Genomic DNA, 25911 nt, shown 5'->3' on the forward strand with positions numbered 1-25911 from the left:
ACAGGCGAATCAAATTTTTACCGAATTTCTTATAATTAACTCTCATATAAATTTATATTTATAAATCATATAATATTTACTAATTTAATCATTATTTAAATTGAATAATTAGTAATTAAATTATTTTGATAAAAAATTAAATTGAAACTGAAATTCATAAATAATATGTATATATATATATATATATATATATATATATATATATATATATATACATATAATTTAATAAAATTATTACAATTCTCAAATTAAAAATAATTATTGAACATCGAAAATAATTTAAAATTAAATAGATCTTTTCAATTCGAGAGAAATATTGATTTATATTATTTTTTTAATTAACCCTGATACACAAGGTACAATAAATAAAATATACTTTTTTAAAAATTTTATTTTTCAAAACATTTCAAATTTCTATCAATATACAATTAAACGATAATTTGAATTATTTTTTCTTTTAACAATACTAAAATTATGAATTGAATAAAAATATTTTTATTAATAAAAAAATTTTAAATGTAAAAAATATAATTCATTAATTCCAAATTAAGTTGAATTGAACAACTATTTAATTTATTGTAAATAAAAAAATCCTTCTAAATAATTTGAATTCCAAATACACTTTCCAGTATATTTACTCTGTTACGACTTATCCCATTTTATAATGAGAGTGACGGGCGATTTGTACATATTTAATTCTTAATTCAAACAAATATAATTTTAAATTTTACTATTAGGTCCAATTTTAAATAAATATTTCAATTCAATATCCAAAAATAAAATTTCTATTGTTATTCATTTAAACCTCAATATAAGCTACATCTTGATCTGAAATAAAATTTCTATAAAATTTAATGAAAATTAATAATTTTAAAAAAATATTCTGTAAACGAAAATAAATAAACTCAATTGATTAAAGTAAGATTTATCGCGGATTATCGTTTAATAAACAAATTCCCCTAATTAGTTTTAAATACAGCCAATTTTTTCAATTTTAATGAACATAACTATTAATTATTGAAATATAATATTAACATCTGAAATAATAGGGTATCTTATCCTAGTTCAAATTTTATATTTCATGAAATAATATATATATATATATATATATATATAATCAAAAAATTTTATTTCACCATAAAATTGTTTTTAATTAAATATAAATAAATAATACAATTTATTAATTAAAAATAATAATTTGTATGAAACGTTTAACCGCTACTGCTAGCACAATTTTTTTGTCTCAACTTTTTATATTATTCATAATTCTCAATTTCTTCAATTATTCAAATTAAATGCTGCAAAAAAATATTTTCAATCAATTAAAAAAATACATGCAAAAAAAATCATAAAACTTATATAAAAACCAAAATCAAACTTCAATAAAAAATAAACAAAAATTGTAATATATATATACATATTATTTACTGTCATAAGCACAAAGATTTTTGAAATCTTCAGAAACAGTTTAATTCTATTATTAATGAAATGAGATTTAAAAACAAATTTTCACTTGAAACTTTGAAGGTTATTAGTTTAATTAACTTAAATTCTTAATTTTATAGTTAAATATATGTAACATTAAATTGCAAATTTGAAATTATAAAAATTATTAAAATTTTTGCAAATTAATTATTAAAATATAATGAAATAAAATAAATTATTAATATAATAAAAACATTGAATAAAATAATTATAAAAAAATGAAAATCAAATATGAAATTATTAAAATTTAATTGAAATATCAATTTTAAATATAATATAGTAGGTAAAATTAAATTTATATAATAAAATAAAACAATTAATGTAAAAATAATAAATATCAAACATTCAATAAAAAATTTATCATTTACTATTGAAATAAAAACAAAAAACTTTGGGATAAACCCAAATATAGGTTGAATACCAGCTATTGATATAAATATTATTCCGCCAATTGTATCTATAGACACTATTTCATAGGGGTAAGTCGCAGGACCTAATTGGGACATTAATCCAATTTTGTGCTTTCCTCTTGATTTATTTTCAATGCAAACTTCACAGTTTTCGCAAATTGTTTTAATATTTTGATTCAGATTTTTTGCTATGTAAAATGGTTTTATCTTATTTTGTATTTGTTTCATTCCTAAATGACAATAGAAGAGGTGTACTTTTTGTATAAGTTCTTTACTGAAATCTTCTGAGAGTAGAATTTTTTCACTTGTTCCTATTCTTTTATAATACGTGTTATTCTTGTATAGTAACTTGTCTTTACCGTTTTGGATGTCTTTATTGTTTTCTTGATCGTTCTGAATGTCTTCTATTTTCATGAAATTAACGGTTTTTAAAATTTCTTCTTCATTATCATTAGGTTCTAGTACTGGGTTTCTGCTGAGGCAGTCTGCTTCTAAATTGTCCTTTCCTGGAGTGTATTTTATTTCGAAATCGTATTGAGATAGATAATGCATTAAGTCACCTAATTCCTCATCTGTCCTAGACCTAATATTCATATTTTCTAAAGGTTTATGATCCGAGAAAATCGTAAATGATTTTCCTATAAGCCAGTGCTGCCAGAATTTTATTGCCTCTTTTATTGCTAAACATTCTATATAGATAGCTTTCTTTCTTTTTTGGGACACATTTAATTTTTTTGAAAAATATGCGACTGGTTTATCTTCTTTGTTTAATTGTGTTTGTTTTAGTACAGCCCCAATGCCTTGCAAGCTTGCGTCCGTGTGGATATATATTGGCAGATGTGGATCGAAAATTGTTAAAATCGGTTGAGAGCAAAGTAGAGATTTCATGCTCTCGAAAGCTTTTTGGCATTGTTCGGACCAAATAAAGTTTTGCCCTTTTCTTAGTAAGTTATGTAGCGGATCTAAGGTAACCGAAACGTTTGGTATATATTTGCCGTAAAAATTCACTTTTCCTAGAAATTGTCGAACATTTTTTTTTTGTTTTTGGCGTTGGAAATTTTTTTATTGAGATTAGATTGTCATTGAGTGGACTAATCGAGTTGTATCTTATTTCGTGGCCTAAATATTTAACTGAGTCTGATGCGAAGGTACATTTTGAAAGTTTTAGTCTGAATCCTTCTTTCATAATTGACTCTAATAGCTGTGATAAGTGGTCAATATGTTCATCAAAAGTTTTTGAAAATACTAGAATGTCATCTATATAATTTACGCTGAAGTTCGAGAGCTTGTGCTTTCTTATTATATTACTTAATATTCTCTGGAAAATCGCTGGTGATGTTTTTAAACCAAAGGGTAGGCAGGTCCATTGGAAATGGCCTTCTTGAGTTACGAATGCGGTTTTTCGTCTGTCTTCAATTTTTAGGGGAATTGACCAGAAAGCTGAATTTATATCTAAGGACGAAAAATATTTACAATCTCGTGTCTTAACTATCAGATCTTCAATTAATGGAAAAGGCTGCGCCTGAGGAATGACTATCTTGTTTAATTCCCGGAAATCTATGCATAGTCTAGCTTTCTTTCCTTCATCTTTTTTATAAGCTAATGTCACTGGTGCAGCGAATGGGCTATAAGACTCTTCAATTAAATTTTTTTCTAATAATTTTGTTATTTGGTGTTCTATTTCTTTTTTATCCTCCATAGTGCATCTGTACGGTCTTTTGTAACAATATTTATCAACTAATAAATCAATACGAGCTTCATAATCCGTTACAGTGCCTATGTCGTATTTATCTCTGGCAAAAATCGATTTATATTTATCGATTAGTTTGTCAATTTCGGATTGTTGTTGCATTTTCAAGTGGTTTATTACTATGTTAAATTCTGACGTATTTATATGTTCATTGAAATTCAATTGGTAATTTTTTGTTTTGTTTTCAATATATTTTTTATTTGTATTTTGTATGTTAGGTTTGTTTTTAAGTCTATTTTCAGGAATGGCCTGGACTTTTTGTGTAATTTCTAAATTTTCGTTTTGTCTTAATTGGAAATTTTTTATACAGTCTAGTCCGATTAAAAAATCGTGTTCAAAATGTTCGTTATCTATCATGAAAACATCAATTTCTTTTTCGATATCAAAAATTTTAGCTTTTAGAGTTATCATGCCGTTTGCTTTTCCTACACCATTAATCGTTTTTAAATGTGCGTTATGTGAGTTATGAAGTTTCTTTTGTTTTAAATGTAACAGCTTTGAATTAATTAAAGAAACGTTCGAGCCGGAATCGTAAATTCCTTGGATTTGTAACGCATTATTTAGCAATACTTTGATTTTGATTGATGGTGGCACTATAAGTTTTTTGGATCTTTGGTATTTAATTCTATTTCTAACCCAGAGTTATTTACATGCCTTATGTATTCTTTGTTCTGTTGATCGTCGGCTTTGTTCCTGAACCAGCATAAAGATTCTGGGTGGTAGCGATTGCTCTTATTTTTTTTCTCGCAAATCGAACATGGTTTATGGTCACTATTTTTCGCTTTACTTTTGTTTTCAATATTTGTAGTATTCTTTTTTTCTGAATTTTTTTTATTCACCAGGTGCTCTAGTCCTCTGATCTCCTTAAATATATCTTCAGTCTGATTTAACTTTTCTCTATCTATTCTATCGGATACAAAATTTGGTAACCCTACAGCAATAAGATCAATTAAGGTAGGCGTATCTATTGACTTGTTTGTTCCTAATAGAAGTCTTTCTTTCTTTAAAGCATATTCTAATAGCGAACCCTTTATGTATTTGAAAGATATTGCATATCTGATCCCAGTCCACCCTTCATTGGCGTAAGTTTCACAGAAATTTTGTTTCCATGTTCTCCACTCTGAATCTAATGTATATTTTATCAGCATTGACCCATACCAGTCGATGCATGAATCTTCTAGAAAAAGTCTAAAGATCTCGATTTTTTCAATATCTCTTTCTACACCTAATCGAGAACATTCATTTTAAAAAATATCCATCCACTGGGGCACATTTGAATTTCTGCCTGTCAATTTCTCTATTACAAATTTTTCTGATACCTTTCTTAAGTTACGGATTCCATAATCTTGGGGCTTATCTTGAGTTTTCTTTTCGGTAAATTTTTTCAAAATTCTTGATAATGCCTCTTCTGTGATGTTTGCTGTGGGTGTAGTGTCTTGCGCTGTTGACATTTCTTCAAGTAAGTAGTCGTTGCATATTATGTTCCCATCTTCATCCTTATACTGTTGTAGTATATCTCCGGCCAAACTAATCCATACTTTTCTCGCTTGTCCTCTTTTTTGTAGTGTAGCTTTTATTTTCTGATAACCCGCCGTAGTTGTAAGTTTCGCATGATGTCTCATCGGTTGAAGCTGGTCCGGGAGTATAAAACAGCGATCGTCGGGTGTGGTTATTGAGGTTATGGCGATTATGTTTGTTTTCGGATCTTCCGTCGAAGACTTGACCGTAAATTCAAATTTCAGTTTTTCCATTCTGTATTTTTTTTTTTTTTTTTTTTTTTTTTTTAAGCAAAAATGTCGTTTTATAATGTTCCTTTTTTAACTTTGTCGAAGCTGCGATGAGTTTCTCTGTAAATGGAGTTTATTGTTTCGTATACTATTACATTACATTACTTTTCTTTACATTACGTACTTATATTCTACGTTGAATAATAATAATATTACCTGTAAATGGAGAAACGACATTTACAGCTTATTTTCCTCTTGTTCTGACGTTTCCACGTGCGATTCCGCTGATAATAGCTTATGTACTAATCTGTCATAATGCCCTCGGCATTCTATTGTCTGTATTCGCTCATATTTACACGTACGTACTATTGACCGTGAAACTGCCAAAGGCGCTTATTGTTGTGCGGTGAAATTTCAAATTTGGGAGTGCGGAAGAAATATGATGAGGTGAATATAGGCCTCGTCATATTTGTATACATATATATATATATATATATATATATTATAGATTAATATAATTGAATATAAATGGAGGTAATTAAGTTGAATAATTCAATAAGACAAGAAAATAATTAATTAAAATGAATCATTTTTCTTAAATTGAAGAATAATTAATTTTTAAAAATCAAAAATATGAAATTAAATGAATAATAATCGATCTATCTGTACGTTTTCTTCAAACCTTATAATAAGTTCTAATCCATTGTATAAATGTTCCAAATTACAATTCATAAAGTAAATTAAATGGCATTTTCTTGTAGATAATATTTTCATTTTAATTAATATGTGAGCAAATAATTGAAAAATATGTAGGATTTTTTCAATAATTATATTTATTTTTGATGAATTTAATTATTCTAAAAAAAAATTTTTTTTCAAGAAATTCTCTTCTTTCAAAAGTAAATTAAGAATCATAATATATAAATATATATATGTAGGCGACGGACAAGGAACTTTGATGGAGTGGATTTGAGGTTATTAATCAACACTTGTATGATGTAGTAAACAACTGAAATATCAAATATTTGCAAGAGTTAACAAAACGATAAGTTATTTACATTAATCGCACACACTTACAAACTAACCTGAATCAATACAATTGCCGATAGCAAACCTTTGTTATGACTTTTGTATTGTCATTAGTGCTCGTAGCTCGGAGTCATCTTTCATACTGACTCTTTGCGCATGAGCCAACGCGCGGCGCTACGTAGCTTGGTAACGTACCCAAGCTTACATCCCCCCTCTCAAGACCGATGTAGCGCATCGTCAAAATAAGGAACCAGCTTGCTGGCATGAAAAATGTTTGATTCGTTTTTTCTGGCTCTACTATTTAACAAAAACATTACATCTGAAATTTTTTCTTTAATTCTAAAGGGACCTGTTCTGATTGGGTCCAATTTATCCTTATTTAGTTTATTAACGCTCTGAACATAAACTAAATCTCCTACCTTATAGTCTATTCGCTTTACATTCTTATCATAATATTCCTTATTTTGGTCGTGTATTTGTTTAGATCTTCTGAACGCTATTTCTCTGTTGCTGATTAAATTTGACAAATTGTTATCATTCAACTCATCTGGTAAAAATGACTTGTTAGAGCCTGTGAGCAAGTAATTCGGTGTGAATCCGGTTGAGCTATGAATTGTGTTGTTGTAGTCCTGTGTGCATTCTTCTGCTATCTGAGGCCATGATTTTTCTCTATGCTCATAGATTCTACATCTTATTCTGTTTACGAGAGTTTGGTTTGTTCTTTCGTTTAATCCATTAGAAAATGCACAGTCCACTGCCGTGAAAACCAGTGCTATGTTTTGTTTACTTAGATGTTGTTTGAACTGAGTTGAATTTATACCAGGGTATTGATCTGATAGAATTAATTTTATGTTTCCATTTTTCTCTATTTTCTTAATTAGATTTATGAAATCTTTTGCCATTTGAGTCTTTGAGGTTACTATGTAGGTGAATCTAGTGAAGTGGTCCACTGCCAGGTGTAAATATTTTTTTGTACTCTTATTGCCTTTAAAACCTCCTATTGTGTCTATGGAAATAATTTCGAAGGGTTCCTTTGCTGGACCAAGTTGAGATAAGGGTGCTTTGAAGCAGCCTATTCTGGATTTATTTTTAATGCAAGTTTCGCAAGATCTGCAGGTCATTTTTATGTGTTTGTACATGTTTTTAAAATAAAATTTTTGACCGAAAGTTAATATTAGTTGTTTTGTGCCTATGTGACCTTGATCTACATGCATGTCCTTGATAAGAGATTTTCCGAAATCTTCGGTGATCCAAATTTTTTCTCTTTTGTTTAATACTTTATAAATTATGTTTTCTTTTATGATGCACTTATCATCTACTCTTAATGCTTTTTGATTTTCTTTAATATCTATTAATTTTAATAAATTTGAGGTTCTAATTGCGTAGTCCAACTCTGTATCTTCTCGAGGTTCCAAAACTGGATTTCTCGATAAACAATCAGCTTCAGAATTTTCCTTACCAGGATTGTATATGATGTCAAAGTCGAGCATTGAAATATAATTTAAAATATTCACTAGTTCCATGTCACTACATTTTTTTATGTTGAAGTTTTCTAGTGGCTTATGATCCGTAAAAATAATGAACTTTTTTCCTATTAGATGGAATTGCCAATACAAAATGGCTTCTTTAATAGCCAGGGCTTCTATATAAATTGCTTTTTTTCTTTTTTGAGCATCAGTCAATTTTCTAGAAAAGAAAAATACTGATTTTAAGGAATTGTCTTTTTGTGGTTGCTTCAATATGGCTCCAACTCCTTTATTACTTGCATCTGTGAAAATAAATATTGGAGCTTGTGGATCAAATATTGCCAAAGCTGGAACTGTACATAAAAATTGTTTTGTTAAATTAAAACTATTCCTACATTCTTCAGACCAGTGGAAAGTTACATTCTTCCTTAACAAATTTCGCAAAGGATCTAGTAAGACAACATGATTTGGGATGAACTCCAAGTAAAAGTTTACTTTTCCTAAAAATTGTCTAATATGTGTTATTGATGTAGGTATAGGAAAGTTTTTGATAGCGACTAAATTATCATTTATTGGTTTAACCATATTGTTTTCAATTTCGTGCCCCAGATAGGTTATCCTTTCTTGAGCAAATTGACATTTGTTCTTGTTCAATTTAAAGCCTTGATCATGTAATATTTGCAATACTATATCTACATGTTGTAAATGTTCCTCGTATGTCTTGGAAAACACTAAAATGTCATCTATGTAATTTACGGTAAATGCATCCAATTTATTTTTTTTTATTATACCTGCTAAAACTCTTTGGAAAATGGCAGAAGCAGATTTTAAGCCGAAAGGTAAGCATTTCCATTGTAAGTGCCTATTATGTGTTACAAAGGCTAGCTTGTATCTATCCTTCGCACGTATCGGGATCGACCAAAACGCCGAATTAACGTCTAATTTTGTAAAAAACTTACAATTTCTGGCACGTACGGTAAGATCTTCTATCCTAGGGAATGGTTGACTCTCTGGAACTATAATCTTGTTTAGTTCCTTAAAGTCCATACATAAACGATTTTTTTGTTTTTTTCCTTCCTCTTTCTTGTAAGCCAAGGTTACAGGAGCTGCAAAAGGACTGCTTGACTCCTCTATTAAATCTGCATTTAATAATTCCTCTACTTGGTTTTCAATTTCTGCTTTATCTTGAAAAGAGCATTTATATGGTTTCTTTGAAATGTACCTATTTTCTGTCAACTTTACTGTGGCTTCATAACCCTTTACTGTTCCTATGTCAAATTTTGATTTTGCAAATATTTTCTCATTTTTTTGTATTATTTCATCGATTTTTTTGGCGCTCATTTTACTGAAATTACTTTTCTTGACCAATTTTGTATTTTCCTGTTTTTGAGATATCCTCAAATTTTCATCTTGGCATAACCTGAATTTTTTTATCGCATCTAATCCAATCAAAAATTCACCATCCATAGCATTTCCTTTAACAATGAAAAATTGAAAATTCTCCTCGATGTTACAAATTTTTATTCTTAAATCTACAATGCCCTCCGTTTTTGCAATCCCAGCTAAACCTTTGATGGTATCTCTCCCACTTATTATTTGTTTAATATTTTTTTTATTAGTTATGAATGTACTACTGATCAAAGAAACATTTGATCCAGAGTCGTATAAAGCTGTTGCTGGATTGCCATTTGCAAATATTTTTATTTTTATAAGTGGGAGGACTAATCGTTTTTTGATTCCTCTTGCCTAGCTAATATCTCCTGAACTTCATTATTATTTGTGACCCTGATATTTTCATTTTTAGGATTTTTACTTTGCCTATCTTTGTTATGGCATACTGTTTCCAAATGGAATCTATTTCTATATCCTAGTTTTTCGCAAATACTACATGGCCTTTTCTCATTTGAGCTTTTCTTGTTTACATTTTCATTTTTCTTATCACTTATTTTCCCAATTTGTTTTAGTTTTGACATGAGACTGTCTACACACCCGATGGACTTTCTATCTAGTTTATTTTGAATAAACTTTGGTAAACTAATCACGATCATGTTTATTTGAGTGCTTACGGATAGGCTATCATCCGCTTCTAATAATAAGCTCCTTTTCTTTAGCGCATACTCTAGTAACGATCCGCTGTAAAATTTGAAATTGTAAGCATACTCAATGTCTACCCAGGACTGCGCGGCAAAGGTGTCGATAAAAGAGTTATTCCACGCTTCCCAGTTCAATAAAGAAATCTGTTTTACCGATACGCTATACCAATCTAACGCTCCCTTCTCTAGGAACAATCTCAAAACTTCCGCGTATTTGTTTTGCGCGATACCCACTCTGTCACACTCCTGCACATATAAACGCATCCAATTACTCGCATTCATATTCTCACCATTAAACTTTTCCACTACCATGTCTTTCACGAGCGAGCTCGTTTTCCTCTCACTCGTGGCTGATGCCTCTCTGTTTCCGCTTGCCTCTTGCATTGGGGTATCCTCTTCAAGATATTCGTCATGAAAAACAACATTACCTTCCTCATCCAAGTAGATGTTTTCCAGTTCTTCAGACAACGTCAATACTACATTACGAAATTTGTTGCGTTGCTTCAGACTCTTGACTACGTTCTTCACAATAGCATTCTCGAAAAGCTTATCATGCTGAGCTCTCGTCTGCTTGTCCGCTGGAAACAAAAAACTTTCCTCTTGCCCAAGCAGCTGAATTTTTTTTACTTTCACTGCTGTACTTTTTGCTGAGTCTATGCCAGCCTCCGAGACGAAGTAAAATTTTGCTTTTTTCTCCATTGTATTGATTTGTAAGCGACAGACAAGGAACTTTGATGGAGTGGATTTGAGGTTATTAATCAACACTTGTATGATGTAGTAAACAACTGAAAGATCAAATATTTACAAGAGTTAACAAAACGATAAGTTATTTACATTAATCGCACACACTTACAAACTAACCTGAATCAATACAATTGCCGATAGCAAACCTTTGTTATGACTTTTGTATTGTCATTAGTGCTCGTAGCTCGGAGTCATCTTTCATACTGACTCTTTGCGCATGAGCCAACGCGCGGCGCTACGTAGCTTGGTAACGTACCCAAGCTTACATATATATATATATATATATATATATATATATATATATATATTTACATATATGATATACATTAATACATTATACATTGATATAATTGAATATAGATACATTTATTAATATATATATTATGAATTATTATAATTGAATATAAATGGAGGTAATTAGGTTAAATAATTTAATAGAATAAGAAAATAATTAATTTAAATAAATTATTTTTCTTAAATTGAAGAATAATTAATTTTTAAAAATTGAAAATATGAAATTAAATAAATAATCATTTATATATCTGTATGTTTTCGATAAACCTTATAATAAGTTCTAATCCATTGTATTGTATATGTTCCAAATTACAATTCATGAAGTAAATTTAATGGCATTTTCTTAATGAGTAATATTTTCATTTTAATTAGTATGTGAGCACATAATTAAAAAATATACAGAATTTTTTCAATAATTATATTTATTTGTAATGATTTTATTTATTGTAGAGAAAATTTGTTTTTTCAAATTTCTCCTATTTTAAAAGTCAATTAAAATTTATAAGATATATATATCTATGTATATATTATCCATTATTATAATTGAATATAAATACAATTATTTATATACATACTTATATATATTATACAATAATATAAATAAATATAAATACATTCATTCATATATATATGTCATACATAAATCTGATTGAATATAAATGGAGGTAATTAAGTTGAATAATCTAATGAAATAAGAAAATAATTAAATTAAATAAATTGTTCTTCTTAAATTGAAGAATAAGTAATTTTCAAAAATTGAAAATATGAAATTAAATAAATAATCATTGATCAATCTGTATGTTTTCTCTAAACCTTATAATAAGTTCTAATTCATTGTATAAATGTTCCAAATTACAACTCATAAAGTAAATTAAATGTCATTGTCTCAATGAATAATATTATTATTTTAATAATATGTAAGCAGATAATTAAAAAATATATAGGATTTTTTTAATGATTACATTTATTTTTAATGAATTTAATTACTGTAAAAAAAATTTTTTTTTTTAAATTTCTCTTTTTTTAAAAGTAAATTAAAAACTATATTATGTAAAGTATACATATATATATATGTATATATATATATACACACACATATATATATTATACATTAATATAATTGAATACGAATGGAGGTAATTGAGTTAAATCTCTCTATCTAATAAAAAAGTTTCAAACAAATGAACGTAGAAAAAGATTATAATAACAATAGTAAAAAAAAGATTATAATAACAATAGTAAAAAAAGATTATAATAACAATAGTATACGCATGGAGTTGGCGGTGGGCCGAGATCCCGAAAACAAAACAAAAAGCATCTAGGAAACCCTTTGACAGCTGTCATCGGCTGTTTATGACAAATATCTTCATAGGTATCTGTTTCTGACGCGCAAAAAATGACAATGCAAATGAAAATTATCAAGATGATTCCCGACGGGAATTGTCTTTTTCGCGCGTTGGCGTATTGTGTATACGGGACTCAAGATCGACACGCAGAGGTGAGACTGAGTATCGTTTCAAATATAGTGGATAATTGGTCTACATTTGCGGGTTTTATTACAGGTAATGAGTCAAACGGTGCTGTGATTAGGTCACCTGGTGATTACAAATCACACATGAAGAAAAATGGAATATATGGGGGAGAAGCAGAAGTAGCTGCAGCTGCGGACATTTTTAAAATATGTTTAATCGTGTATCGCGAAGAACAAATTCATCCGCACCGGATCGGATCACAAAATGAAATACAATTCTCACTACTCTTTACCGGCGACGGAGACAGTGGACACTTTGATGTCTTGCAGAACCAAAATAAAATTCAGATAGTGAGTAATAAGTATGAAAAGTAACAATCAAATAATAGTAAATCTAAATATATCACCAAACAGTCAAAAGGACAGCCCGGATTTACGATGACAATGGAGAAAGAAGGAGTTTCAAGCAGCAGACAAGGCGATGAAGATGGTGGATAGTCGGAAGTATCACAAAAGAAAGAGGAAAATAAAATTGTAAGTGCGAAGAACCAAACAAGCCATAGAATAATATCCATCAAATATTTGTATAACTAGGTAAGAGGACAACCAGGATCGATATTGACCACAAGAGAAGGAGGTGTTTTGCGGAATGAACAGCAACGCAAATATAGAGAAAAAAATAATATAAAGAAGGTGATTTTGGAGAATAACCGGCAGAGCGGTAGTAAAAATAATTCAACGAAGGGTGTAGAAGAATTGGAAGAATCGATTGTGATGATTGATTTGGAGAATAAATCAAGAGGACGACCAACCAATGCGATGGACATAGAAGAGCGAAAAATTAGACGACGAGAACAGCAGCGAAAATATAGGGAAGCGAACAAAAAATATCAAACTGGCTTTTCAACCAACGAACAGAAAGGAGGAGTTTCAACCAGCAGACAAGGCGATGGAGACGGTGGATGGTCGGACGTATCACAAAAGAAAAAGGAAAATAAAATTGTAAGTGCGAATAACCAAATAAGCCAGAGAAGAATAATAAACAAATATTTCTATAACCAGGCAAGAGGACGACCAGGATCTATGTTAACCACAAAAGAAAGACGTGTTTTGCGGAGTGAACAGCAACGCAAATATAGAGAAAAAAATAATATAAAGAAGGTGATTTTGGAGAATAACGGGCAGAGCGGTAGCAAAAATAATTCAGCAAGTCAAGGAGATAGATCGATACCAATAGAGAAGGAACACCAATTTTCAACCAACGAATGGAAGCTTAGATTGATGAAAAAAAGAAAAGCAAGCATAGAAGGAATTGAAGTGGATAGCAAGAGACAACGAGATAAAACGACAGACGAAAACGTGTGTCGACGACTTATAAGCAAGAATAACGTGTCGGAAATTCATGTTTGTGATGAAATATTAAGTGACAGTGATACGTTGAAATCGATGGAGAAGGAACTGTGTGTATTCAGCCAAACAATAGAAGATAACAGAGACAGGTTGGAATTAGACAGAAACAGAGAACGAGTGGAAGCAATGAACAGTGAATCAATCATTGCTGAGCATCGTTACAACGGGGATATTGAAAAAGGCACTTTTAAAACTGTAGAACAACTACACATGGGTGAAATGAACGTAAAATGTAAACATTGCAATGCAGAAAGGTTCAAATATGAAACAGGAAGGGTGGCAAATAATTGCTGTCATGGAGGAAAAATAACATTACCACCATTAACGGAATATCCTGATGTACTTCAACGTCTGCGAGAAGGGAATGACGAAGTATCAAGACACTTCAGACAACATATACGATCATATAATGACGCGTTTGCGTTTGCATCATTTAATTGTACCGTGGCAGATATGGGGAATTCAGGACCATATGTGATGAAAATAATCGGGGATGTGAGTTACAAAATGTCTACAAGTTTAGAGACCGCAAACAATAACCGACCGAGATATGGACAAATTTACATCTACGACGTACAAACTCAGCTAGCGCTGAGAGAAAATGATGCAAGAAGAGCAAATCTGTTAGAAATTATTGGTAGACTGATAATAGATATCAATCCTTATGCAGCAAATTTTAAAACAACGTACGAGCGATTTGTTAAGGGAGAAAGCCTGGTGAGATTAAACTTTATAGCACTCAAGGAAGACGATAGACGGCGGTACAATGCGCCAACTTGTGGTGAGCTAGCAGCTCTGATCGTTTCCAATGACGGGGCAGTATCTGAAAATATAGAAGTACAAGTATTTCCAAAACAAGACCGTGCAGTTGGATATGTGCCGAGATATTCGCATCACATTGATCCAATGACTTTTCCATTACTATTTCCGAGCGGTGATTTAGGATGGAGCTATAATATGAAACACGTAGGAACAAACAAGAAAATCTCTCCTGTTCAATATTATGGACATCGATTGGCCTTACGTCGAGGCGAAGCACAGAATCAGTTGTTGCGGAGCGGACGATTGACACAACACTATGTGATTCACGCATATCTCACAATTGAATCGCAGCGTTTATTGTTTTTAAGAAATAATCAGAAGCAATTGCGTGTAGAATGTTACAAAGGAATGACTGATCACATATCAAATAGTGAAGCGAATACGTCGGATCGAACAAGACTTGGGATCCAAATGATTTTACCATCATCATTTTCCGGCAGCATGCGACATATGCAACAGCAGTACCAAGATGCAATGGCAATAACAAGGAAAGTTGGACGACCGGATTTATTTATTACAATGACATGTAATCCTAAGTGGCCGGAAATATGTACGGTATTGAAAGATTTTCCTACAGGTACCACTGTAAATGACATTCCAACAATAGCTTGTCGAATATTCAACATGCGGCTACAACAGGCACTAAAGGAAATCGAAAGCGGTTCAGTATTTGGAAAGATTGAAGGATACGTATACACAGTTGAATTTCAGAAAAGAGGCTTACCGCATGCTCACATACTATTTATCTTAAATAACAATGACAAACTTTTGACTCCAGAAGCAATTGACAGTTTTATATCTGCAGAAATACCAGACAAACGAATACATCAACAACTATATCAATTTGTCACATCACACATGCTACACGGCCCTCACACATCCAAAATACCATGCTGGAATTCGGTAACGAAGTCATGCTCAAAGAAATTTCCGAAAGACTTAGTGGAAAATACTGATATAAGCGGTGGCGGTTTTCCAAAGTATCGCAGACGAAAAAATACAGACATAAATTATTACCGCAACCGCGTGGAAGGAAGAAATATCCAAGTAGACAACAGCATGGTTGTGCCTCACAATCCATACCTACTTGCAAAGTACGACTGCCACATGAACGTAGAATATTGTGCGTCAATAATGGCTATTAAATATGTCTTCAAGTACATCCACAAGGGACATGATCGTGCAAGAGTACAGATAACTGATTCAAACAGCGAGAGTGATGGTCAGCCAATAATCAATGAAATACAGGATTATGTAGATTCGCGTTACGTAGGACCGATGGAAGCAGCTTGGCGTATACTAGAACTGCCAATGCATGGACGAAGTCATGCCGTCACACGCTTACCTGTACACCTACCGGGGCAGCAATACGCAACGTTTGAGGAAGGTAGAGAAGTCGAAGCCGCTACAAATGAAAAAAAGTGGAGAACCCATCTTATTGCATAGTTTGAATTGAACAGCATAGATGAAATGGCAAGAAATATAACTTACGCGAACACGCCAGATTACTATTCGTTTCAAGAAGCAACAAAAACGTGGAAAAAAAGAAAATATGCATGTCAAGTAGTTAGTAGAATGACAAATGTTTCACCAAGGGATTCCGAAAGATTTCACCTCAAACTAATCCTTGGACATGCGACAAATGCAAGGAGTTTTATAGATTTACGCACTGTAAACGGGAAGGAATGGAATACATTTAGAGAGGCTGCAGTGGATATGGGTTTAACTGCGACAAATGACGAAGCTTTCAAAATATTCGACGAAGCTGTTTCAATACTTATGCCGAAACGGTTACGTCATTTTTTTGTGTGGTATTTAATCGGTGAAATGCCATCGAACGCGATAGATTTATGGAATACTTACAAGAAAGCACTATCTGAAGACTTCGTGGATCAGCATGAAAATAGAGCACTATGTGCAATTGAGCATCTTCTCAGAGCTGAGGCAAGATCATGTGCAGATTCTTACTTACCAATACCGGAGATAATTTTCGAAAATGAAGCGGACGAAATAACAGTGGAAAATATAGAAACCTTTGCAAAGAAAGGCAATGAACTGGTGAAGCAATTAAACAACGATCAGAAAATGATTTATACACAAATTTTTGATAATATTATGGATAACAAAAGTACTGATAGAAAGCAAGAAAAATGCTTTTACATCGATGGATCAGGAGGAACAGGAAAAACATTTTTATACAACGCATTGTACTACATGTTGAAATCTGAAAAAAAAAATGTTGCATGTGTTGCTTGGACAGGTATAGCAGCCATCTTACTACCATATGGCACAACCGCGCACAAAACATTTGGATTACCATTGACACTGCAAAAGGAAGGAACAATTTTCACAAATGCAACGATGAAGAAAAAAATACAAAGTATAGATGTATTTATATGGGATGAATGTTCGATGATACCGAAAATTGCTTTAGAATTGATCGACAGAACGTTAAAAGATATAATGGAAGACGCATCACCGTTTGGTGGGAAGACTATAATACTAGGTGGAGACTTCAGACAAGTTTTACCCATTGTGAAACGAGGAGGTAAACAACCAATAATAGAGGAAACAATTAAATACTCTACACTTTGGAGTATATTTGAAAAATTAAGCTTGAAAAAAAATATGCGAGCAAAGGAGGATGCCGCAAAGTTTTCAGAGTGGTTACTTAATATAGGTAATGGAGAAGTGGAGTTGTTTGTACCAGAGAAAGAAATACAAAGCAACAATTTAGTAGACGATTTATATCCAAGAAATTTGCCACTTGATGAATTAACAAACAGAGCCATCTTAGCTCCATTGAATGTCGAAGTTAATCAGTTAAATACAGAGATACTACGCAGAATGGATGGCAATATATTCGAATCAAAAAGCATAGATTACGCAACATTACAAGGAATTGATACTGCAGATGCAGCACTTGACGAAGAAGCTACTCTGCGATATCCGATAGAGTATTTGAATGGATTAACGCCATCAGGTTTACCACCACACAATCTACAGCTGAAAGTCGGAGCAATTGTGATGTCATTGCGAAATTTATCAATATCAGATGGTTTATGCAATGGAACACGGTTAGTTGTAAGAGAAATTCACTCTAGAATTTAGATTGGTGAACTTCTAATCGGAGAGCGAAAAGGGCAAATAGTAGAAATACCAAGAATTAAATTAGATACGCGGGGAGACACAGATATGCCATTTATCCTCCATAGGCGACAGTTTCCAGTCAGGTTGGCATTTGCAATAACTATAAATAAATCACAAGGACAAAGTTTTGACCACGTGGGAATATTCATTGACCGACCAATCTTTGGACATGGTCAACTCTACGTTGCATTGTCACGATGCAGGTCGAAGAAAGGTATAAAAATTCAACTGAAAAAAAATGAAAATGCAATAAAGAACATTGTGTACAAGGAAATTATTGAATAAATACTGCATAATGTATATTCATCAAGGCCACAAACGAACAAATAAACATGGATGAACTTAAAAGAGAAATGCACAGGAGGTGATAGGAGTTCGAGAGGCCGAGGGGTTGACCCCCTCTACTAACTCCACCGGGACCTCATACGAAGAAGGAAAAAAAAGTACTGTATAGAGGAGAAAAGAAGCGAAAGTGAAAGAAAAAGGAGAAGAGAATACAAATGAAAGGAATACAGAATCAGCAACGAAAGGAAAACCAACAAGAATATAAAAATCACTGAAAAAATGGACAACAGAGAAAAGAGAAAGAAAAGCCAAGAGGAGCAAGAAGATGCAAAAATAGGTAGCAGCATAAAACGATAAAGAGGAAATAAAGCACAACGTATGGAAATTTAAACAATCGCGATTTGTAATTGGATGTTCAAATACATAAATCATTTCCACTGAGTATTTTCTTATTTTGTGATTATTCAGATGTAAATTCACACGTGTCGGTCATTCGGTGAAAAAGCCGAAACGCATACAATGAAATAGAAACTTGTGAAAAAATAAAAGTTAGCCTATGAAATTAGGAAACAAATAGTAAGATTAGAAAAAAGATATAAAGATGTATTGACTGAGTTGAAGGTGAGAAAAAAATGTAAATTATCAGAAATAAAAAAATGATAAAAGTACAAATTTGTTGACGTAAAATTGCAAATATTTCTACGATATTCATACCATATTAAATTTCTAGATAAATAAAAGAAATATATAAGTACATATCTATTATACCTATACATGCAACTACAAAATTAATTACAAATAATTATATTCCGACATTTGACAGTTCAAATGAAACACCGTAGCTAATAAATAGAAGCAAAAAAATAAGAATACGTGAGCGCTACCCAGTTTAGTGATATTTTGTTTTGTAAACAGATAAATTAAATCAAACATGCCGAACAAAGTAAGTATATCATTGGAAATATGAATCAATAAAGAGCAAAGTAAGCAGTATGATAAAATTAATGAAAATTTCTCGAAACAGGACAGCGACGAGGTTTTGCAGCGGTCGAGCGAGAAAATACCAGGTGAAGCATATCGATATAATATAATAGTATGTAAATCCAAATTCAACTCGGCAGACCAAAGAGCCGGACACTTTTTGAGAATCATGACCAGTGAATTCTACAGCTAGCCATTAAAAATGGAAAAATAATTACTTATATACAATCATTTGTCAAAAAAAGAAAAAAATATCGACATTTGAAAATACAGTCAAACACGTATGAGTCCCTAAGCAAATAATTTAACGCCTATTTTACCAAAACAAGATGACGGATTAGATGATCTGCTGTGCGCAGCAGCAGAAGCAGCAGAGGAGGAGCTGTTGCTTGAGACGGACGACGAAGAGTGGTCCGTCTATGTATGGTAAATGAAAATTATACAAGGAAATGTAAAGAAAATGATAAAAAATTCATCATTCCACAGCAAAAACATCCCGAAGTCCCAAAAACGAAAGAGGTCAACTTCGAACTAAATTTCAAGTAAAAAATGTAAAATAAATTTATTTGAAAAGAAAAAAGGATTGATATCAATTATTTGTACATTATAAACCAGACACAGTATATCTATATGTAAAGCCTATCCAACACAAAACTCGATTCAAAAGAAGAAGTTTCTAGAAAGAAACAAAACTCATGGAAAAACAAAAGACCAATACAAAACAAACAACTTCAATTATTGAAAACATCAGTTCGTTGTTGTTCTCCGGCCGGCACGCACGCCGGCCGGGGCCTATCCTATACTCCCCAACTCCTCAACTCCTCGACTAATCAATTACGCAATTGCACAACTCTTCAATTCCCTCAAGAGCCCTTCTAAATATTGGTCAATAATGTGTGCAACAACTCGACATCGTTCAAAGAAAAATGATAATCGACTGAGAGCCCGAAGGAGGTACGTGACCAGGACTCCGTATTCACAGCTCAACATCAGTCCGCACAATGGGATCTCAACGGTCCAAGGAGCTGCGCCCGCATCTTGCTCCGCCTTGATGGCAACGAATGTAAGCTCTTTGAGAAGTTTGTTAATTAATGAAAAATAATTCAATTCTATTTTGAAAGATCCATAAAAGAACAAGCCAACAAGCCTACGCCGTTTGAAGAAAAACGGTAACCGACCGAGAGCCCGAAGAAAATATGTGACCAGGGCTCCACATTCACGGCTCAACATCGATCCGCACAATGGGATCTCAACGTTCCAAGGAGCTGCGCTCATCTTGCTCCGCCTTGATGGCAACGAATGTAAGCTCTTTAAAAAGTTTATTAACTATTGAGAAATAATTCAATTCTATTTTGAAAGACCCGTAAAAGAAGAAGAGATTGTGTTTCAAAATTTGCTTTCCTACAATTATTATTTTGTGCTACTGGTCTCCATTTTGTCAGTTTGATTTTCTACGTTGCACCTAATGCTTAGTTGGAATCGGGTTTCGGTCAACTTGATCTTCTGCGTTGTACCTAACAATCGCCCCGAGCGTTGCCCTATAATTAAAAGAGAATGATTTTTAAGATAGGCTTGTTCTTTTACGGGTCTTTCGAAATAGAATTGAATTATTTCTCATTAATTAATAAACTTTTCAGAGCTTACATTCGTTACCATGAAGGCGAAGCAAGATAGGCGAAGCTCCTTAGACCGTTAAGATCCCATTGCGCGGACCGAAGAAAGTACATATTCACGGCTCAACATCGGTCCGCGCAATGGGATCTTAACGGTTCAAGGAACTGTGCCCGCATCTTGCTTCGCCTTGATGACAACGAATGTAAGCTCGTTGAAAAGTTTGTTAATTAATGAAAAATAATTCAATTATAATTCCATAAAAAATCAAGCCTATCTTAAAAATCATTCAATTTTAATTATAGGGCAACGCTCTGGGCGATTGTTAAGTACAACACAGAAGATCAAGTTGACCGAAACCCGATTCCAACTAAGCATTAGGTACAACGCAGAAAATCAAACTGACCGAAACCCGATTTCAACTAATAAAGCGTTACCCCGCATCGAACCTACAAAATGGAGACCAGCTGTACAAAATAATGATTGCAAGAAAGCAATTTTTGAAACACAATTTCATGTAATCTTTGTGTTATTTCAATATAGAAAATCTATTGTACTTTTTTTTTGTCTTTCATTTAATTAGCTTTATTCCTTCATAAAGTAAGTATAGGTTAACCTACGCATGTCAAGAAAGTACAAAGATCTCTAAAAACTTGATCAGCCGTAGCTTCTGCATTAATAACCAAGATCGGAGCTGATAAAGAAAAAAAGGTTTGTTTTATCAACCAATCCTCACAAACCTCATGAATAGCTCTGAGGAGCTCTAAAGAAATGTTCGATTCTTCTTCACGAAAACGGGAACTGACTCGGGCGAAAATAGTTTCTGGGGAAACTCGCAAATAAACAATTGAATCTACTCTGAGCTCAGACGAGCGAAAGCGAATATCGAAATTTTTCATCAATCAATGAAATTCGAAGTCAACTTCAAACTAAATTTAGAGTGAAAAATGTTAAATAAATTTATTTAAAAAAACAAAGAATTGATATCAATTATTTGTACTTATAAACCAGACGCAGTAGACTCTATATCTCTATACGTAGATATACGTAAAAAAATCTGAAAATAATAACTATAGCAAAATAAGTCGCCGGATGCAATTGGGGTTGCATGGCATCGGGAGTTTTGTACATGTGAGTGGATTCGTTTACGAAAATAATCTGAGCACACCTACATAGGGAGCCAATAGCAATGTCGGGTTGATCGGAAACAACCGACTAGACAATACGTAAGGAAATAGTGAGGCGCGCGAAGCGCGCAGGGGCGAAGCCCCTAGTAATTAAGTGAAATAATTTAATAAAATAAGAAAATAATTAATTTGAATGAATAATTTTTCCTAAATTGAAGAATAGTTAATTTTTCAAAACTAAAAATATGAAATTAAGTAAATCATCATTCATCTATCTATATGTTTTCTTTGAACCTTATGATAAGTTCCAATACATTGTATAAATGTTCCAAATTACCATTCGTGAGGTAAATTGAATGGCATTTTCTTAATGAATAATATTTGAATTTCGAATAATATGTGAGCAAATAATTAAAAAATACAAAGGATTTTTTCAATAATTGAATTTATTTCTAATAGATATAATTGACGTGAAAAAATTTTTTATTTTTCAAATTTCTCTTTTTTTAAAAGTAAATTAAAAATCATAATATATATATAGGTATATATTTGAATATTATGCATTAATATAATTGAATATGAATACATTTATTTATATATATATTATACATCAATATAATTGAATATAAATGGAGGTAATTAAGTTAAATAATTTGATAAAATAAGGAAATAATTGATTTAAATAAATTATTTTTCTTACCGAATAATATTTATATTCTAATTGATATGTGAGCAAATAATTGAAAAATACATATGGTTTTTTGAGAAATTATATTTATCTTTAATGAATTTAATTATCGTAAAAAAACTTTTTTTCTTTCAATTTTCTCTTTTTTCAAAAGTTAATTAAAACTCATAATATATATATGTATATGTTTGAATATTATACATTAATATAATTCAATACATGGATACATTTGTTTATATATATATATTACATTATCATAATTGAATACAAATAGAGGTAATTAAGTCAAATAATTTAATGAAAAAAGGAAATAATTGATTAAATAAATTATTTTTCTTAATGAATGATATTTCTATTTCAAATAATATGTGAGCAAATAATTGAAAAATATACAGGATCTTTTCAAGAATCATATTTATTTTTAATGAATTCAATTATTGTAAAAAAAATTTTTTTTCAAAATTTTCTCTTTTTTGAGAAGTAAATTAAAAACTATATTATATAAAGTATATATATATATATACACACACATATATATATTATACATTAATATAATTGAATACGAATGGAGGTAATTAAGTTAAATAATTTAATAAAATAAAAGTAGAATTATTACAGCTAATGATCCTAATAAAGGTCAAGGTCTGTAATTAACTAAATGAAATGGATGTTGAGGAAATGATGTATTTTTATTTGACATTAATTTACTTCTATTTGGAATTATAGCAGGATTCATTCACTGATCCCCATCACTTACCGGAATAACATTAAATATAAAATGATTAAAAATTCAATTCACTATTATATTTTTAGGAGTAAATATAACTTTCTTTCCTCAACATTTTTCAGGTTTAAATGGAATACCACGACGATACTCGATACGAAATATTATCTCCACCATGAAATTCTTTTTAGGTAAATATAAATAAATTAGTACAATTTATTAATTGAACATACTAATTCGTATGAAACGTTTAACCGCTACTGCTGGCATAATTTTTTAGCCTATACTTTTTATATTATTCATAATTCTACATTACTTTAATTATCAAAATTAAATGCTGCAAAAAAATTTTTTTAATCAATTGAAAAAATACATGCAAAAAAAACAATAATACTAATAGAAAAACCAGAATCAAATTTTAATAAAAAATGAATGAAAATTATGATATATATATACATATTATTTAGTGTATAATTTTGAATTTACTTCAAAAAAAAAAGAAATTTTGAAAAAAAAAATTTTGTTTACATCAATTAGATTCATCAAAAATAAATAAATATAATTATTCAAAAATCCTACATATTTTTTCATTATTTGCTCACAGATTAATTAAAATAAAAATATTATTCATTAAGAAGATGCCATTTAAATTACTTTATGATTTGTAATTTGGAACATTTATTCAATGGATTAGAACTTATTATAAGGTTTTAAGCAAACTCACAGATAGATAAATGATTATTTATTCAATTTCACATTTTTAATTTTTAAAAATTAATTATTCTTCAAGTTAAGAAAAATGATTTGTTTAGATTAATCATTTTCTTATCTTATTGAATTATTCAACTTAATTACCTCCATTTATATTCAATTATATTATTGTATAATATGTATATATATATAAATGTATTTATATTTAATTATATTAATGTATAATATATATATATCATGATTTTGAATTTACTGTTAAAAAAAGAGAAATTCAAAAAAAAAAAATTTTTTTCACATGAATTAAATTCATTCAAAATAAATATAATTATTAAAAAATTCCTACATATTTTTTTATTTTTTGCTTACATATTAATTAAAATAGAAATATTATTCATTAGGAAAATGCCATTTAATTTACTTTATGAATTGTAATTTGGAACATTTATACAATGGATTAGAACTTATTATTGGGTTTAAAGAAAACTTACAGATAGATAAATGATTATTTATTCAATTTCATATTTTTAATTTTTGAAAATTGTTTATTCTTCAAGTTAAGAAAAATGATTTGTTTAGATTAATTATTTTCCCCTTCTTTCAAATTATTTAACTTAATTCCCTCCATTTATATTCAATTTTATTAATGTATAATATATATACCGGGACAATCTCTTGAAACTATACATATAGTGCGCATGCGCGAGTTTTATCGGCTGCTCGGGCAGGTTGGCCACTTCCAGTTTCAGCTGTCAAACTCTGTTTCTGGCGGCGTTGTAGTTCATACGAATTTTTGAGGTTAGAATCTTAAACAGTCGAGGTAGTGACTCGGAAAGTTGATGCTAATGCTCTTTGAAAATTGGCTTTATTCGACTAAAATGAGAAATCTGTTTAAATGTTGGGTGCTTGGAAGAAACGCAGCAGGTAGGTGCGAACACTTTATTTAATCATTTTTATTATTTCGTACATTAGAAATAACAATGGAATTTTTGTCTATCAACAGGTGATACGGCTAAAATAATCACATCTCTGATATTCACTGTTATCTGCCCATTCAATTTGTCAGACGTACAAAGATCATCGCCACTTTCAAGCAACTGAGCAACTTTCTCACTCTCTTGTGATTTCAGGCGGTAATATTGAATTTTATCACTTTCGAAAACGAAACATTAAACCGAGCGTTCAAGAAATTTAAATATCTCACTATCTGTAACGGAACTGTGAATCTTTTTTTTCTTGAAAATAGTTCAACAAAATTGACGAATAGTCGATAGTCAATGTATTTTTTCCGATTAACAAATTATTGCTACTACTATTTAAAATTTCCGAATGATTATCAGAATTTATTTCGCTAATTTTCAATGATGTTCGATTAAATAAATGAAGGGAACCTAATACTCAAATTGAAAATTCAAGTAATATTAGATTTATTAAAATGATTTCTGTATTTCATGTTAGTGCGGTTCGAAACAAAGAAAATCTAATCGAAAGCGTAGAACTCAGGAATGTAAATCACATCCTGTGACACAAGTTGAAAATCAAGTTTCTCAAAATGCGCCTCAATGTCACAATTAGCTTCAAGGACAATCATGTTTTAGAGTAATGTCAATTTTAAAGTAATGTAAAGATTGTGTCCCTTGTTCCATCAAAATAAATGAATATCTAATTTTTAACGAAGTTTACGAAGATTTTTTTCCAAATAATGTAATCCGATACAATATCTTGTTCATAGTCCTTCGAACATCACCTTCTAACAAGGATATTTGGAAAGAGTCCCTTTGTTGCAGAAACCATTATAAAATTCTTGGTTTTCAATTAGTGCTATTGAATAACTCTATGTTTCAGGTTCCATTTTCAATCTCAAAATGGGATTTTTTTTGCTCCAGATAATGCTAACATGAAATGCAGAGATAATTGCGGTACATGGAGATTCACA

The 25911-nt window shown here is 30.8% G+C and overlaps 3 protein-coding genes across 3 annotated transcripts; 2 read left to right on the forward strand and 1 right to left on the reverse strand.

Annotated features, from left to right (window-relative positions):
* Positions 1-9588: 9588 nt before the first annotated feature.
* On the reverse strand, positions 9589-10980 carry LOC124309694 (uncharacterized). The gene is made up of 3 exons (XM_046773533.1): positions 10822-10980; positions 9873-10745; positions 9589-9734 (listed from the first exon to the last, which is right to left on the reverse strand). Exons 2-3 carry the CDS (start codon positions 10657-10659, stop codon positions 9589-9591), a joined length of 933 nt encoding a protein of 310 aa, XP_046629489.1. The 5' UTR covers positions 10660-10745; positions 10822-10980.
* Positions 10981-13915: 2935 nt separating this feature from the next.
* LOC124309695 (uncharacterized) lies at positions 13916-16147 on the forward strand. Its single transcript, XM_046773534.1, has one exon. The coding sequence runs from the start codon at positions 13916-13918 to the stop codon at positions 16145-16147; it is 2232 nt and encodes a 743-aa protein (XP_046629490.1).
* Positions 16148-16276: 129 nt separating this feature from the next.
* On the forward strand, positions 16277-17812 carry LOC124309696 (ATP-dependent DNA helicase pif1-like). The gene has a single exon (XM_046773535.1). It carries the CDS (start codon positions 16277-16279, stop codon positions 17810-17812), a length of 1536 nt encoding a protein of 511 aa, XP_046629491.1.
* Positions 17813-25911: the final 8099 nt, after the last annotated feature.

The sequence above is a fragment of the Neodiprion virginianus genome, unplaced genomic scaffold, assembly GCF_021901495.1.
Source record: "Neodiprion virginianus isolate iyNeoVirg1 unplaced genomic scaffold, iyNeoVirg1.1 ptg000023l, whole genome shotgun sequence".
NCBI classification, from domain to species: Eukaryota; Metazoa; Arthropoda; class Insecta; order Hymenoptera; family Diprionidae; genus Neodiprion; species Neodiprion virginianus.

Bases quoted from the DNA above. Each gene is read 5' to 3' on its own strand.
- LOC124309694 (XM_046773533.1), bottom strand. From the start codon at position 10,659: ATGGAGAAAAAAGCAAAATTTTACTTCGTCTCGGAGGCTGGCATAGAC. The intron at 9,735-9,872 runs ATAGAAAGTCCA...GCGAAAAACTAG, and splicing joins GTTTATTCAAAATAAACTAG to GATATAGAAATAGATTCCAT.
- LOC124309695 (XM_046773534.1), top strand. From the start codon at position 13,916: ATGGAGAAGGAACTGTGTGTATTCAGCCAAACAATAGAAGATAACAGA.
- LOC124309696 (XM_046773535.1), top strand. From the start codon at position 16,277: ATGACAAATGTTTCACCAAGGGATTCCGAAAGATTTCACCTCAAACTA.